The sequence below is a fragment of the Ursus maritimus genome, unplaced genomic scaffold, assembly GCF_017311325.1.
Source record: "Ursus maritimus isolate PB19 unplaced genomic scaffold, ASM1731132v1 scaffold_20, whole genome shotgun sequence".
NCBI classification, from domain to species: Eukaryota; Metazoa; Chordata; class Mammalia; order Carnivora; family Ursidae; genus Ursus; species Ursus maritimus.
This window is the reverse complement of record NW_024424453.1, coordinates 8,682,494-8,697,564: the sequence shown is the minus strand read 5'-3', so window position 1 is coordinate 8,697,564 and position 15,071 is coordinate 8,682,494. Positions and strand designations below refer to the sequence as shown.

Below are 15,071 nucleotides of genomic sequence, written 5' to 3'. Positions count from 1 at the left end.
CAATCATAATCAGTACTGTATTTTTATTTTTTTATTTTTTATTTTTTTAATGTTTTTTATTATATTATGTTAGTCACCATACAGAGTACTGTATTTTTAATTTCACTGTCCATGTGTTCACTATCAGTCTCTACATATATAATTAGTTTTTGTATTTTTACCTTCAATCATTGACCTTGCTGAACTTGTTTGTACTAGTTTTATTGTGGATTCTTTGGGATTTTCTATGTAGACAATCATGTCCTCTCAAATAGGGACAGTTTTCTTTCTTCCCTCCTCTCCTTCCTCCCTCTCTCCCTCCCTCCTTCCCTTTCTTCTTTCTTTCTTCCCCTTTTCCTTTTCCTTTCCTTTCCTTTCCTTTCCTTTCCTTTCCTTTCCTTTCCTTTCCTTTCCTTTCCTTTCTTGTATACCGTTTACTTCTTCTCACCGCCTTGCTCTGGCTTGAACTTCCAGCACTATGTTGACTAAGAGTAGAGAAAATGGATATCCTTGCCTTGTTCCTGATATTAGAGGAAAAAACACACACAATTTTTCACTATTACATATAATGTTGGCATAGGGGTTTTTGAGATGTTCTTTGCCAATTGATCTTTAAATTGATGGTGTGGCAAATTGACTTATTGATAAGGAAGGGTCCTGATGGCTTTATGAAATGGTCAGGTGGCCTGTATACTTAATGATTCAAAAGGTACACTGTCCTGTCTCAAACTGTTTTTCCCAATCCTGATGAAATTCACTAGCTAGACACTCTTTACATCTTTTTTAAAAGGTTAAAATTTTATACTGCTGTCTGTCTTACCTTTGTGAAATAGTTTACTGTTTCTTTCTTCCTTATCAAAGTATAAAAGGCATGGGATGGGTGGGAGAAAAAAGGAGGAACAGCTCTGGAGCAGAGACTTACTTAGTTGGGTGGCAGGAGGTTACTGGAGTCCTTTTTCTAGTTGAAGCACAGATAAGAACTTTGAAAAGGATCCGAAACCTAATTAAATTTTGCATCATTTTAATATGAAATTACTATAATTTTAAAAGTACAAATACTGTACTTGAGAAGTTTATTTTGTAATTTATTTTTAAATAGCTCTACGTTTGTTTAGTATACTGCATTTGTTGATGCCTCCTCCAAGTGAGTCTTGTAGAGAGCAAAAACATCCTGCTAATGATAGCTCTGTTGTCAAGAATGACAGCATGTCATTATTTTACCTACAAAATGAGGATATGATATAACACCAAGTTATAAGGATGAAACACAAATTATATTTCACAAACAACCGATAACTTTCACCTGGGAACATAATTACAGTATTTAATAATTTCTCAAGTTTCACAATAATGTCCTAAGTAATTAGCCCAACAAACACAAAGAATTTGAAAGGGTTATTACATTTCTTTCTGTTGTAGTTTTACTTATGGAAAATTATTTACAAGTTAAAAACATTGAAAACTTTTGTTCTATATACTTATTTAACATAGATCAATCAGTGATTCAGATTGTAGTAGGCCAAGTCTGGAGACTCTTCTTATGGACTTTTTATAATTTGATTGTCTTGTTTCCTAGATCGTAATGTCATGTTTGGGCTCTTTTTGTTGAACTTCTAGAAGACCTGTTCTATAAAGTGTATTACTTCATGTATTTCAGCGCCATTCACCTCTGCCTTAATGGCTGTGGTAGAATAGCATTCTAATAGCTTTTGTAGCTGTGAAAGGTATGCTCTTTCTATTTTGTACATCAGGCTGCAAATAAGCTCCACCCAGCAAGACTTTTCTTTAGGATGAGGATAAGGCATTTTGCCAGAATCTGGGCAAGAACCGTGATTAATAGGCATAAGGTTAAGAATGAAAGTGCCTTCAAGTAAGCTATATAATTTTCAAATTGATGAGAAGGAACCAAAACTTAAAATGAGCAAAGGAATTATAAGAAAATACCCATCTGCTCTGAATTAGTTCAGGTCTCTTGACCTAGATAAATTATATTCCCAGGAACCAATAGTACCTTTGAATGGGATTGTGGAGCTACTCTTGGTGATCTTTGAGAACATGTAGAGAGTAAGAGGATAACGTACAAATGCCATCCCATGTGTAAAATGACCATAAATTACAACCAATGAACTCAATTTCAATCCCAGACCATATACTAGAATGTATTTATTAAAAGGTGATTTGTGGGGGGCGCCTGGGTGGCTCAGTTGGTTAAGCGTCTGTGTTCAGCTCAGGTCACGGTCTCGGGGCCTTGCCATCCAGCCTGGTGTTGGGCTCCCTACTCAGTGGGAAGTCTGCTTTTCCCTTTCCCTCTGCCCCTCCCCCAACTCATGCACGGGCACACGTGCTCTCTCTCACTTTCTCAAATAAAATCTTAAAAAAACAAAAGGTAATTTGTGAGGATATACTAGAGAAAGCAGTAACCCTTGAGCCAATTTTAAGAGAATTGGCATGTAGGTCTTGCCATTCCATTTTGTGTACAGTTACTAGATCCCGGAACCGTAGTAGCCATAGAATATATGGACTTCATGAAGACATTTGGCAAAGTTTGTCATAATATTCCTGAGGACAATATGAATAAGTATAAAGATAATTTATATAATAATAATAAGTGTGATTTATAAGATAATTTATGTAAGTATAAAGATAATAAGATAATTTATATAATAATAATAAGTATAAAGATAAACCAGTTGAAAAGTTGTACCTTCAATTCTTCAAATGTGCTGAATAATAGATCAGTATCAACCAAGTATTTATGACATGGTATGGCGTTCTTTCCTCAATTTTGTCATATTCAACATTTTTAATCAATGAATTGGATGGATAAAGCAACTTACAAAGATCAATTTTGGAAAAGACACAAAGCTTAAAATTTCCTGGATACCAAAGTCAATAACTAAAGGCTGAGTCTAAGACATACCTATCTTCAAGATATATGTGTGTCTGAGATATTTATGTATAAATATATGTTATTTGTGTACTTACATTTATAATTATATTTATTTTTCTGCACTTTGATCTGAAAAGCCAGATATTCACGCAATAGAATGAAGGTTATTGGTTGTAAGAAATAGGTAATATAAGGGGGAAAGAGAATAGTGCAGGAAGATTAGGCATGGACCCCAAAAGGCAAGCAGGGCAGCTAGGTCTCTAGAGGAACTGAAGTGAGGAATTCGAAGGTCATTGGTTCCTTTTTTCCTCTCTTACTGTGATCCAGATTATCTTTGTCTCATCTTGTCTCTGTGTGTCTGCTCATTTTTCTCCCTCATTCCAGTTCTGTGGCTAACTCTGTACCTTGCATATGATCCTTCTCCATTAAGGCTGCCTAAAGGTGTCCCAAATACCTGGGTCTTCGACACTTACAAGTCTGGTTGGCTCATCCCAGCTTAGGGCTTGGTTCTTCTGGGTCTATGTCTAATCCTCATCCCCCAATCAGCCATGGCTAAGGTGGTTGGGTGGAGGGAGTTTTAGTCACATTACCAAACAGAGCAGCCAGGACTGTAGAAGGTGGATTCTCTAAAAAAGCAGACATAGGTGGGAAAAAATAGATTGGTATATTTAATATTATGAAAGATCGTTTTGTACTGAAGTATTTTTTTTATTTTTATTTATTTTATTTTATTTTATTTTATTTTATTTTAAAGATTTTATTTATTTATTTGACAGAGATAGACAGCCAGAGAGAGAGGGAACACAAGCAGGGGGAGTGGGAGAGGAAGAAGCAGGCTCATAGCGGAGGAGCCTGATGTGGGGCTCGATCCCATAACGCCGGGATCACGCCCTGAGCCGAAGGCAGACGCTTAACCGCTGTGCCACCCAGGCGCCCCTGAAGTATTTTTTTAAAATAGAGCTTTATTTAACATAAAAGCCTGTTGTAGTATATAATAGTAACATATAATTGCTGAAAATACGAAAGACAGTTGTTATCTAAGGTTGCATTAGGAGATACTACCAATGATATTATGAGATACTAGAATGAAGGAGGTTTGAGCCCTCTCTTATTCTGTTTTAGTGAGACCAACCACACTTAGAGTATTAAATTCTGGGCACCATACTTTGAGACATATATAGAACACTGGAACAAGTTCAGAGAAAATTATTTAGAATAAGGAAGAAATTCAAAACCATGTCATATGGGAAACAGCTGAGGGAACTGGAAGTGTTGACCTGGAAAAGAGAAGATATAGAGTATTCCTGAAAGCTGTTTTTAAATATTAGAAAGAGGTCTAAGGTTGTTCCACATGGTTCCTAGGAGGTCTAGGACCAGTGGATGTTCCAGGGAGGCAGATCTGGGGTTAGCATGAGAAGGAATTTCCTGATAGGCAAAGCCATCAGAAGGTAGGTAAGCTTCTTTACAAAGTAGTATCCCATCATTTGGGATGTTGAAATAGAGTCAGGATAATAACTTACTAGGTTGGAATAAACTTTATGAACCCATCCAGGGCTTGAACCAAGTGATCTTTATGATTTCTTCCAAACTTGTTGTTTTACAAATTTGTAAATTTGGTATTGCTGGCAGTTAGATGTAGTCATTCATCTATATTCCACAGTATTATGTTTTTTAATTTGAAATTTTATTATTGAATGTTAGATGAGAAAAATGTTACTATGTAAAAATTTATTAATTTGTTTCAACTGACTCTTGTGTAATGACATTGATAGGCAGATGAGGTGGTGTCACTTTTAGTTATGGAAGCAGTTTCTACAATCTTAAGGGAGGTTGCATTAAGAGTGAGTACCCCTCAAAAACTTCAAATGTTGCTTTCATTTTAGTGCCCTGGAGCAAATATTTAATGAAGCTGTCTCTCATCCTTTGTGAATAGCAGGATAAGTAGAATAGAGTCTATTTAAAGAATATTTATATACTTGAGACAGAAAAGAGAATTACCTCTCTCTTGACTTTGCGAAAATTCCATTTTTCACTGCCCTTATGTTGACCAGAGATATATGAACATTTCATTTGAAGGAAGGAAGAGGATTTAGCTGACTTTCACATGGCAGATAAATATGACACAAATGGTTACAGACATAGGTGCTGGGTTTAGATAGACTTCGTTTAACCCCAGTGTCTCTGTATATCAGCTGGTTATTCAACTTCAGAGGTCTCCACTTCCCTCTCTGTAAAATTTACCATAGGCATCTACCATACCTATGGGAAGGGAAAAGAACTGGGAGAGAAGAAGTTAGGTTCAAAATGTTTTTGCTATTTGTGGTTTTATGACAGAATTCTGGCATAAATTCTGTCAAATTCTGTAAAAATCATAAAATGTTAAAGCTGAACAGGAACTTAAGAGTTCATTTGGTCCAATGCCAGAATTTTATAAATGAGGAAAAATAAGATCTGAAAAAGCCAAGAAGCATCTCCAGGTTCACAGTGCAGCTGGCAGTAAAAGGCCAGTGATTTCTCTCCACTTCATGGAATACTCATCTTAAAACAAGAATTTTAAAGATGTTTTCATCATTTTTAGTTTTATTTTATGGAAAATATTTCAAGAGTAAATCTTTCTTAGAGATACTGTGGAGAAATAATCACTCTGAAAGACCCTTTACTAATTCCAAAATTTTATGTCAGAGTCAATATCATGCCAGTTTTTAAAATTTTATCCAGATGTAGGCAGTGTCATAATTATACTCCGTGGCATAGTCCAGTGTACATTTACTTCATTTGACCAGCATGGTTGCCGTAACATCTTCAGGGGAACTTTGCTTTTTAGAATTTAAAAAATATCATTTCAATTTATGTATGTATGTATGTCTGTTTTCTAGATGTCTCCTGAAGAAAAAGTTTGTAAGTACTGTGGAGTCAGCTATCTAATTCTTCATGAGTTTAAGGCTATGGAAGAAAAAGTGAAAGCAATGGAAAAAGAGATGAAATTTTATCAAGGAAGTGTAGACCGTGAAAAGAAACTTCAAGAAAAGCTACGGTCTCTTAGTCAAGATTTTGAACAGTATAAAATTGACAATGAATCCAAAACAGAAAGGTTGGAGTCTGTTATTTTCTTCTGTCACTTATTTAGTTTGAAAGGAAAGTACAAGAAATAAATAGAATTTGAATGTTTTTCTAGAATTTGTCTATATCAGTTATGTTATGCTTTAATACATTTGAATTCATTTTATTATTAATAATTATTAAGTATAATATAGTTTGAGCATTTCTTTGAGGCATGTATTTACTATTTGAATAATTAGAAGCCAGTTAATTCAGTAATTATATGTTGAGATGGGTAAAGTTTTATTTTTCCCCAGATGTATATCCTAATTTTATCATTAGGAAGATTTGTCTATCAAAAACCTGGTGAATTTTCATAGTTTTTTGATACTTAATATTTGTTTTTAAATGGCCTCAAATATTTAGATTTAGAGAATAAGGTTTTCAGGTTTTGAAAAGGATGCCAAAACATTAAAATTGGTACATGATTCTAAATCACTGAAATTGCAATAAAATTGAAGACTAGGTTCCTAATGCTGTTGAATCTGATCAGCAATTTAGTCTGCCTTAAGACACTTTAGTGGATTTATACAGACGCTTCTATAGATGGGTTTTTGCTGGTATTTTATGGCTTTTCCTTTTTTTTTATAAGTGAATATTTCTCCATTTAAAATATCAACAGTTGATGTTAGTAAATCTTGAATTAACGAACGTAATGAATATCATGTCTTTGTAAAAGTAGGAACTTGGTTAAATCTCCTAGGATTAAGAGCTTCAATTACATTTTATTATAAATTTTTATAATTACATTAAATCTCCATTGAGCATGATATTTCTTAGACCTTTACTAAGGAAATTTTGTTACAGTTTCTTCAATTTCAAATCTGAATAGTAAAATATTTTGTAATAATTGAGTGGAAAAATAAAAAGTTTGAAGTATTCAGTTGAAAATTTTAGAGTTGGAGAGTTTTTGCTTGTCAGAGTAGAAATTCTTTTGCTTGCTATATTTACATTTTACTTTCTTTAATAACATATTGCATTATATAAGTCATATATAAACAAACAAAGTAGAAGAAGTATATAGAAGAAAAGGCAAGGAATTCTCTTTTTATTCTGATTTCTTCTTACTGGAGATAAAACAGCTTTTAATGGTTTGGTGTATATCTTTCTAGATCCTTTATTGTGCCTTTACCTTTATTATAGATATATTGCTTTAATATATATAATGTATTATATAAGATACATAGTTTTAAAATCTTTATCTTTCAATCGACTAGTTTTTAATATAAGCAATATATTAAATATATCATTCTGTCACTTTTGCCACTTAATTTATATGTATTGAAAATTGTTCCATATTAACACATATAAATCTATCTTGTTTTTAACCGTTACAACATTTTCCTTACTAAAAATATGCCATAATTTACTTAACCATTTTTCTTTTCAACATTTAGATTATTTCCAATACTTATTACAGATAGTACCTATATTTATATTCTTGTGTATGTATGTTTTCCGTGGGATAAATTCCTAGAAGTGAAATTGCTGAAAGAAAGGAAATGCCAATTTAAAATTCTAATAAATGTTATACCAAATTGTCCATGAAAAGATAGTGTTAATTTATATTGGGCCAATAGTTTATAAAGTGGCCATTTTCCTACTTATTGTTAATATTAGAGTTTCTCAGATTTTTACTTTTTTTTAAGGGGGGAGGGGCAGACGTAGAGGAAGAAAGAGAATCCCATGAAGGCTCCATGCCCAGTGTGGAGCCTGATGCAGGGCTCAATCTCATGACCCTGAGATCATGACCTGAGCCAAAATCAAGAGTTGGATGCTTAACCGACAGAGCCACCCAAGTGCCCTATCCACTTTTTGCTTTTTTCTTGAGTGAAAAGTTACTTGATTGGTGTTTAATTTTTGTTTATTTATTGCTAATGAGGTTGAACATTTTTTATATGTTTATTAGACATTTATATTTCTTCCTCAATTACTTGTTCATATCTGTTGTCCAAATTTCTATAAGGTTGTTTAGTTTTCCTTATTTATAGGAGTTTTTAATATAACATGGGTATTATACTTTGTTTATATATGTTGCTTATATTTTCTCATGGTTGCTTATCTTTTTGTTTATTGTGTTTTTTTCTGCATTGATTTTTTTTTTTAATATTCCATGCCAAATTCTGGTCAGGGTTCTGTGTCAAGTTCTTTTGGTTGCAAACAACAGAAACTCACCTGATTAGCACCAACCTAGATTCAGGCAAGTTGAAAAACCAACATATGTTTAAAACTTTTGCAGCATTGATGTTTTAGTCAACTTTTTAATCCATTTGGAATTAATTTTTGCCTGGTGGATTTATAATTTCATGATTATAATTGTTTTCTAAATGTATGGCTTGTTGTCCCAATATTATTCATTATATCTTTCATTCTTTCTCTCTTGATTTGAAATACCACCTATTAATTTCTATTCTAGTCTATTTCTGGACTCTCTGTTTTATGCTATAGATATCTTAGTCCATTTGGGCAGATATAACAAATACCATAAACTGGGTGGTTATAAACAACATTATTTTTTATTTCTCACATCTCTGGAGGCTGGGAAGTCCAAGATCAAGGTGCTGGTGTATTTGGAAGTGTAGCTCCTCCCACCCCGTCTTGGTTCATAGATAGCTATCTTTTTGCTGTGTCCTTACAAGGTAGAAGAGGCAAGGGAGCTCTCCAAGGTCTCCTTTAAAAGGACACTTACCCCATTCGTGAGGATAAAATTCCTCTGTGCTGTGCCTGTTCATCCTTACCTTCTCTTTAAGGACTGGCAACCGCTGATCCATTTGCTGTCTTCATAGTTTTGTCTTTTTCCAGAATGTCATATAGTTGGAATCATACAATATGCAGCCTTTTCAAGTTCTTTTACTTAGTAATAAGCATTTAAGTTTCCTGCATGTCTTTTCATGGCTGATAGCTTATTTCTTTTTAGCATTGAGTAATATTCCATTGTCTGGATGTACCACAGTTTATTTGTCATTTCACCTTCTGAAGGACATCTTGGCTGCTTCCAAGTTTTGGCAATTATGAATAAAGCTGACATAAATATTCATGTGCAGGTTTTTGTATGGGCCTACATTTTCAACTCCTTCAGATAAATACCCAAGAGTGTGATTGCTAGATCATATGGTAAGAGTATGTATAATCTTGTAAGAAACTGCCAAATTGTTTTCCAGAGTGGCTCTATCACTTTGCTTTCCTGGCAACAATGAATGAGAGTTCCTGTTACCACATCCTCACCAGAATTTGGTGGTGTTGGTGTTTTGGATTTTGGCCATTCTAATAGGTGTGTAGTAGTATCTCGTTGTTTAATTTTCATTTCCCTAATGACATATGATGCTGAACATCTTTTCAAATGCTTGCTATCTGTACATCTTTGATGAGGTGTTTGTTCGGGTCTTTTGCCCATTTTTTTTTAAAAGATTTATTCATTTATTTCAGAGAGAGAGAGAGAACATGAGTGGGAGGGGCAGGAAGAGGGAGAGAGAATCTCAAGCAGTGGAGCCCAACTCAGGGTTTGATTTCAGGACCCTGAGATCACAACCTGAGCTGAAACCAAGAGTCAGATGCTTAACTGACTGTGCCACCCAGGCATCCCACATTGTTTTAAAAAAAGATTTATTTATTTATTTGAGAGAGAGAGAGAGAAAGCATGAGCAGGAGGGGCAGAGGGAAGGGGAGAGTGTCTTAAGCAGACTCCACACTGAGCTTGGAGCCTGATGCGGGGCTCTATCTCACGACCCTGAGATCGTGACCTGAGCGGAGACCAAGAGTCTGATGCTTAACCAGCTGTGCCACCGGTGTGCCCCAGCCCTTTTGCCCATTTTTAAATCAGGTTGATTGTTTTCTTATTGTTGTTAAGAATTCTTTGCATATTTTGGATAACAGTTCTTTATTGAATGTGTCTTTTGCAAGTATTTTCTCCAAGTCTGTGGCTTGTCTTCTAATTCTCTTGACATTCTCGTTAACAGAGTAGATATTTTTAAATTTAATGAAGTCCATCTTATTGTTTCTTTCATGATACTTACCTTTGGTGTTGTATCTAAAAAAGTTATCACCATACCCAAGGTTATCTAATTTTTCTCCTGTTATCTTCTAGTTTTCTAGTTTTGTATTTTATATTTAGGTCTATGATACATTTGAGTTAATTTTTGTGAAGGTTGTAAGTTCTGTATTTTTTTTTTTTTTTTGCATTTGGATGTCTTGTAGTTGCTTTCAGAACCATATGTTAAAGAGACTGTCTCTTCTCCATTGTGTTGCCTTTGCTCCTTTGTCAAAGAGCAGTTGACTATATTTATGTAGATCTGTTTCTGGACTCTTTATTCAGTTCCATTAATCTCTTTGTTCTTTTACCAATACTACATTATTTTGATTATTGTAGCTTTATAGTAAATCTTGAAGCCAGGTAATGCCAGTCCAAATTTTTTTTCTCCTTCAATATTGAGTTGGCTGTTCTGGGTCTTTTGTCTCTCCATGTAAACTTCAGAATCCATTTTTTCACATCCACAAAATACCTTGTGGAATTTTAATTGATGTTGAATTAAATCTATACATCAAGTTGGGAAGTATTGATATCTTGACAATATTGAGTCTTCCTATCCAAACCATGGAATATCTCTCAATTTATTTAGTTCTTCTTTGTTTTCTTTTTTCTTTTTTTCGAATTTTTATTTAAATTCTAGTTAACATGTAGTGTATATTGGTTTCAGGAATAGAATTCAGTGATTCATCACTTAAATATAATACCCAGTGCTCATCACAACAAGTGCCCTCCTTAATACTCATTCTCTATTTAGCCATCCCCCACCCACCTCTCTCCATCAATCCTCAGTTTGTTCTCTATTGTTAAGAGTCTCTTATGGTTTGTCTCCCTCTCTCTCTCCCCCACTTCCCATATGTTTTGTTTCTTAAATTCCACATATGAGTGAAATCATATGGTATTTGTCTTTCTCTGACTGACTTATTTCACTTAGTATAATACATTTTAGCTGTACCCATATCATTGCAAATGGCAAAATTTCATTCTTTTTGATGACTGAGTAGTATTCCATCACACACACACACACACACACACACACACACACACACACACATCTTCTTTATCCATTCATTAACTGATGGATGCTTGGGCTCTCTCCACAGTTTGGCTATTATTGATAATGCTGCTATAAACATCAGGGTGCATGTACCCATTTGAATCTGTATTTTTGTATCCTTGGGTCAATACTTAGTAGCGCAATTGCTGGATCGTAGGATAGTTCTATTTTTAATTTTTTGAGAAGCTTCCATGCTGTTTTCCAGAGTGGCTACCAGTTTGCATTCCCACCAACAGTGTAAGGGGATTCCCCTTTCTCTGCATCGTTGCCAACATCTGCTGTTTCCTGTGTTGTTAATTTAGCCATTGTGACAGGTATGAGGTAGTATCTCATCGTGATTTTGATTTGTATTTCCCTGATGATGAGTGATGTGGAGTGTTTTTTCATGTCTGCTGGCCATCTGTTTGTCTTCTTTGGAAAAATGTCTATTCATGTCTTCTGCCTATTTCTTAACTGGATTATCTACATTTCATTTTCTAATATAGATCTTGTACATATTTTGTTAGAGATTTTTAGGGTTATACCTAAGTATTTCATTTTGTGGTGGGGTACTAATGTAAATAGTAATCTGTTCTTAATTTCAAATTCCATGTGTTCATAGTATATAGGAAATTGATTGACTTTTGTATATTAGCCTTGCATCTTGCAAACTTGCTATAGATTTGCATACTACAAATTCCAGTAAGTTGTATTTTCATTTTCCTATGAAGTATTTTTAAGCTTCTCTTGTGATTTCTTCTGTGACCCATATGTTATTTTTTAATCTCCGAGTATTTTGGGATTTCCCAGCTCTTCTGTTTGATTTCTAGTTTAATTTCCTTGTGGTCTGAGCCAGACATTTATGATTTTTATTCTTTTAAATTTGTTAAGATGTGTTTTATGGCCCAGAACGTGGTCTGTCCTGGTGAGTGTTCCATGTGAGCTTGAAAAAAATGTATATTCTATTCTTGGATTAGGTAGTCCATAAATGTCAATGTTATCAGTTGATTGATGATGCTGTTGAGTTTAACTATGTCCTTACTGATTTTCTGTGTGCTGGGTCTGTCCATTTTTGATAAAGTCTTCAACTATAATTGTGGATTTATCTATTTCTTCTTGTAATTCTATAAATTTTTGCCTCATATTTTGATGCTCTGTTGTTAGGCTCTCTTGTTAAGGATTATTATGTTTTCTTGGGGTATTGACCTTTTTATCATTATGTAATACCCCTTTTTAACTCTGGTAGCTGTCTTTGCTCTGAAGTCTTTTCTGTCTGAAACTAATACGGACATTTTCACTTTCTTTTGATTAGTGTTAGCATGATATATCTTTCTCCACTGTTTTATTTTTAATCTATTGCATCTTTATATTTAAAATGGGTTTCTTGCAGACAACATATACTTGGGTTTTGTTTTTCGATACACTTTGACAATCTCTGTCTCTTAATGGATGGATTTCGACCATTGACATTCAAAGTAATGATTGATATAGTTAGATCAAGATCTACCATTTTTGTTACAGTTGTTCTTTGTTCTTATTTTTGTCTTCCACACTTTTTCTGCCTTTTGTGGATTTGAGCATTTTATATAGTTCCATTTTCTCTTAGAATATCAATTCTTTTTTTTTTTTTTTTACTTTTTTTAGTTGTTGCCCTAGAATTTACAATATATGTATGTAGCTAATCCAAGTCTACTTTCAAATAACACTATGCTGCTTCATGGGTAGTGTAAGTGCATTATAATAATGAAATAGTCCTGATTCCTTCCTCCTATTTCTTATACCATTGCTGTCATTCATTTCACTTTTATAAAAAAGATTTTATTTACTTATCTGAGAAAGAGAGAGGGAGAGAAAGCCCGCATGCACAAGACAGGGGGCAGAGGCAGGGGCAGAAGCAGACTCCTTGCTGAGCAGGGATCCCGATGCAGGGCTGGATCCCAGGACCCTGGGATCATGACCTGAGCTGAACGCAGGTGCTTAACCGACTGAGCCACCCAGGTGGTCTCAATTCACTTTTAAGTAAGCATACATAAATATTCATATATATTTTTAAAAGCATACATAATCAAATCCATTATTGCTCAATTATTAGTTTGAATGAATTGTTACTTATTAGACTAAAAATAAGGAAAAGTTTTTATTTTACCTTCACTTATTCCTTCTCTGATGCTCTTTCTTTCTTTATGTTGACCTGAGTTTCTGTTCTGTGTTCTTTTACTTTTTTCTGAAGAATGTCTTTTAACATTTCTTGCAAAGCGGGTTGACTGGAAACAAATTCCCTCAATTTTTGTTTGTCTGAGAAAGTCTTATTTCTCCTTCACCTTGGAAGGATAATTTTACAGGGTACAGAATTTTAAGTTAATATTTTTTCTTCCTCTCAAACTTCAAATATTTCACTCCACTCTTTTTTTTTTTTTTTTGCTTGAATGATTTCTAAGAAGTTGGATATAAGTGTTATCTTTATTCCTCTATAGGTAAGGTGTTTTTATCCTCTGGCTTCTATCAAGATTTTTTTCTTTAGTCATGATTTTCTGTAGTAGAGATGTAGAGATGGTATACTTAAGTGTGGGTTTTGTTTTTTTTGGGGGGGGTGGCATTTATCCTGTTTGAACCTCTCTGAGGTTCCTGGATCTGTGGTTTCGTGTCTGACATTAATTTGGAAAAAAATTCTCAATCATCATTTCAAATATTTCTTCTTTTACTTTATTTCTTCTTCTTTTATTCTTGTGTGTATGTTACACTTTTTATAGTTATCCCAAAGTTCTTGGATATTCTTTTTTTTTTTTTTTCATTTTCTTCCCTTTGCTTTTCAGTTTTAGAAACTTTTCAGTTCTATTGTCATATCCGCAAGCTCAGAGATTCCTAAATGATGTCTAGTCTACTATTAAAGGCATTCTTCATTTTGCTACAGTGTTTTTGATCTCAACATTTCTTTTTGATTCTTTTTTAGAAGTTTCATCTCTCTGCTTACTTATCCATGTGATCTTGCATGTTTACTTTTTCCGCTAAAGCTCTTTTCATATTTATCATAGTTTTAAAAAAATGCCTAGTCTGATAATTCCAACATTTCTGCCCTATCTGCCTCTGGTTCTGATGCTTGTTCACTCTCATCAAACTGTTTTTTTGCCTTTTAATATGCCTTGCAAGTTTTTTGAAAGGTGGACATAATGTACTAGGTAAAAGGAATTGCTGTAAATGAGTCTTTAGTAATGCAGTGGTAATGTGGTGGGTGGTAGTTGAGGGGAGGTGTTCAGTAGTCCTGTGATTGGGCCTCAGTCTTGTAGTAAGCCTATGCCTCTGCACTGTGAACTTCACAGATATTCTTCAGTTGCCAGCCCCTTACCCTCTCCTCGCTCCCACTCTTATATTGGACAGGATGGCTAGAGTGGAGCTGGGTATTTCCCTTTGCCAGGTTAGTTGAGCTCTGATAAAACCCCAGCAGGTTAAACTTTGATAAGATAGTTTCTTCTGAGAGCAGGCCTTGTTAAAAAGAAGACAAAGCTCTGGTATATTTCAGCATATTTACTTTTCCCCTCTATCAGAAGCACAAGTAGATTTTTCTCTAATCTTCACTGTGAGGACCAGAGTTTTTGTTTTTTTGTTTTTTTCTCTCAGACTTGTCAACAGTGAGTTTCTAGTCATTTGCCAGTTGTAACTGGACTCATTAAGTCTCATGAAACCTGAGTTAAAGTATAGATATACCAAGAGAAAGAACAGAACATGGTAGACAAAGGAAATAAGCAGAAAAATCTGAGTGTCTTAAACTTTAAAAAGTATGCATTTCAAATAATATTTTCTAACCTTGACTTTCTGGTTATAATACGGTAATGCTCTTACTTCTTTATCAATTCCTTTGGTGTCTGTCATAGTCTAGTACTGAGCTACCAATGTGACATTGTGGCAGAAATATCTTTTGGGGTGCCTCTGGAAAGGACTTCATTTGAGTAGCCACAAGGAGATTCTATGTTTGTAGACAGATTGATACTATATAGCTAAATACATCATTATTATAGCTACTAGGGTATTCTATTGATTTTAAGCTT

General features: G+C 34.3%; 1 protein-coding gene across 1 annotated transcript in view; it reads left to right on the top strand.

The window, feature by feature from the left end:
- Positions 1-15,071, top strand: part of LEKR1 (leucine, glutamate and lysine rich 1) — a 169,509-nt gene that overhangs the window by 9,727 nt on the left and 144,711 nt on the right. Inside the window, exon 3 of the mRNA XM_008706784.2 lies at positions 5,746-5,960. Within this exon, the coding sequence (XP_008705006.1) occupies positions 5,746-5,960 (215 nt within the window). The remainder of the gene's footprint in view (positions 1-5,745; positions 5,961-15,071) is intronic.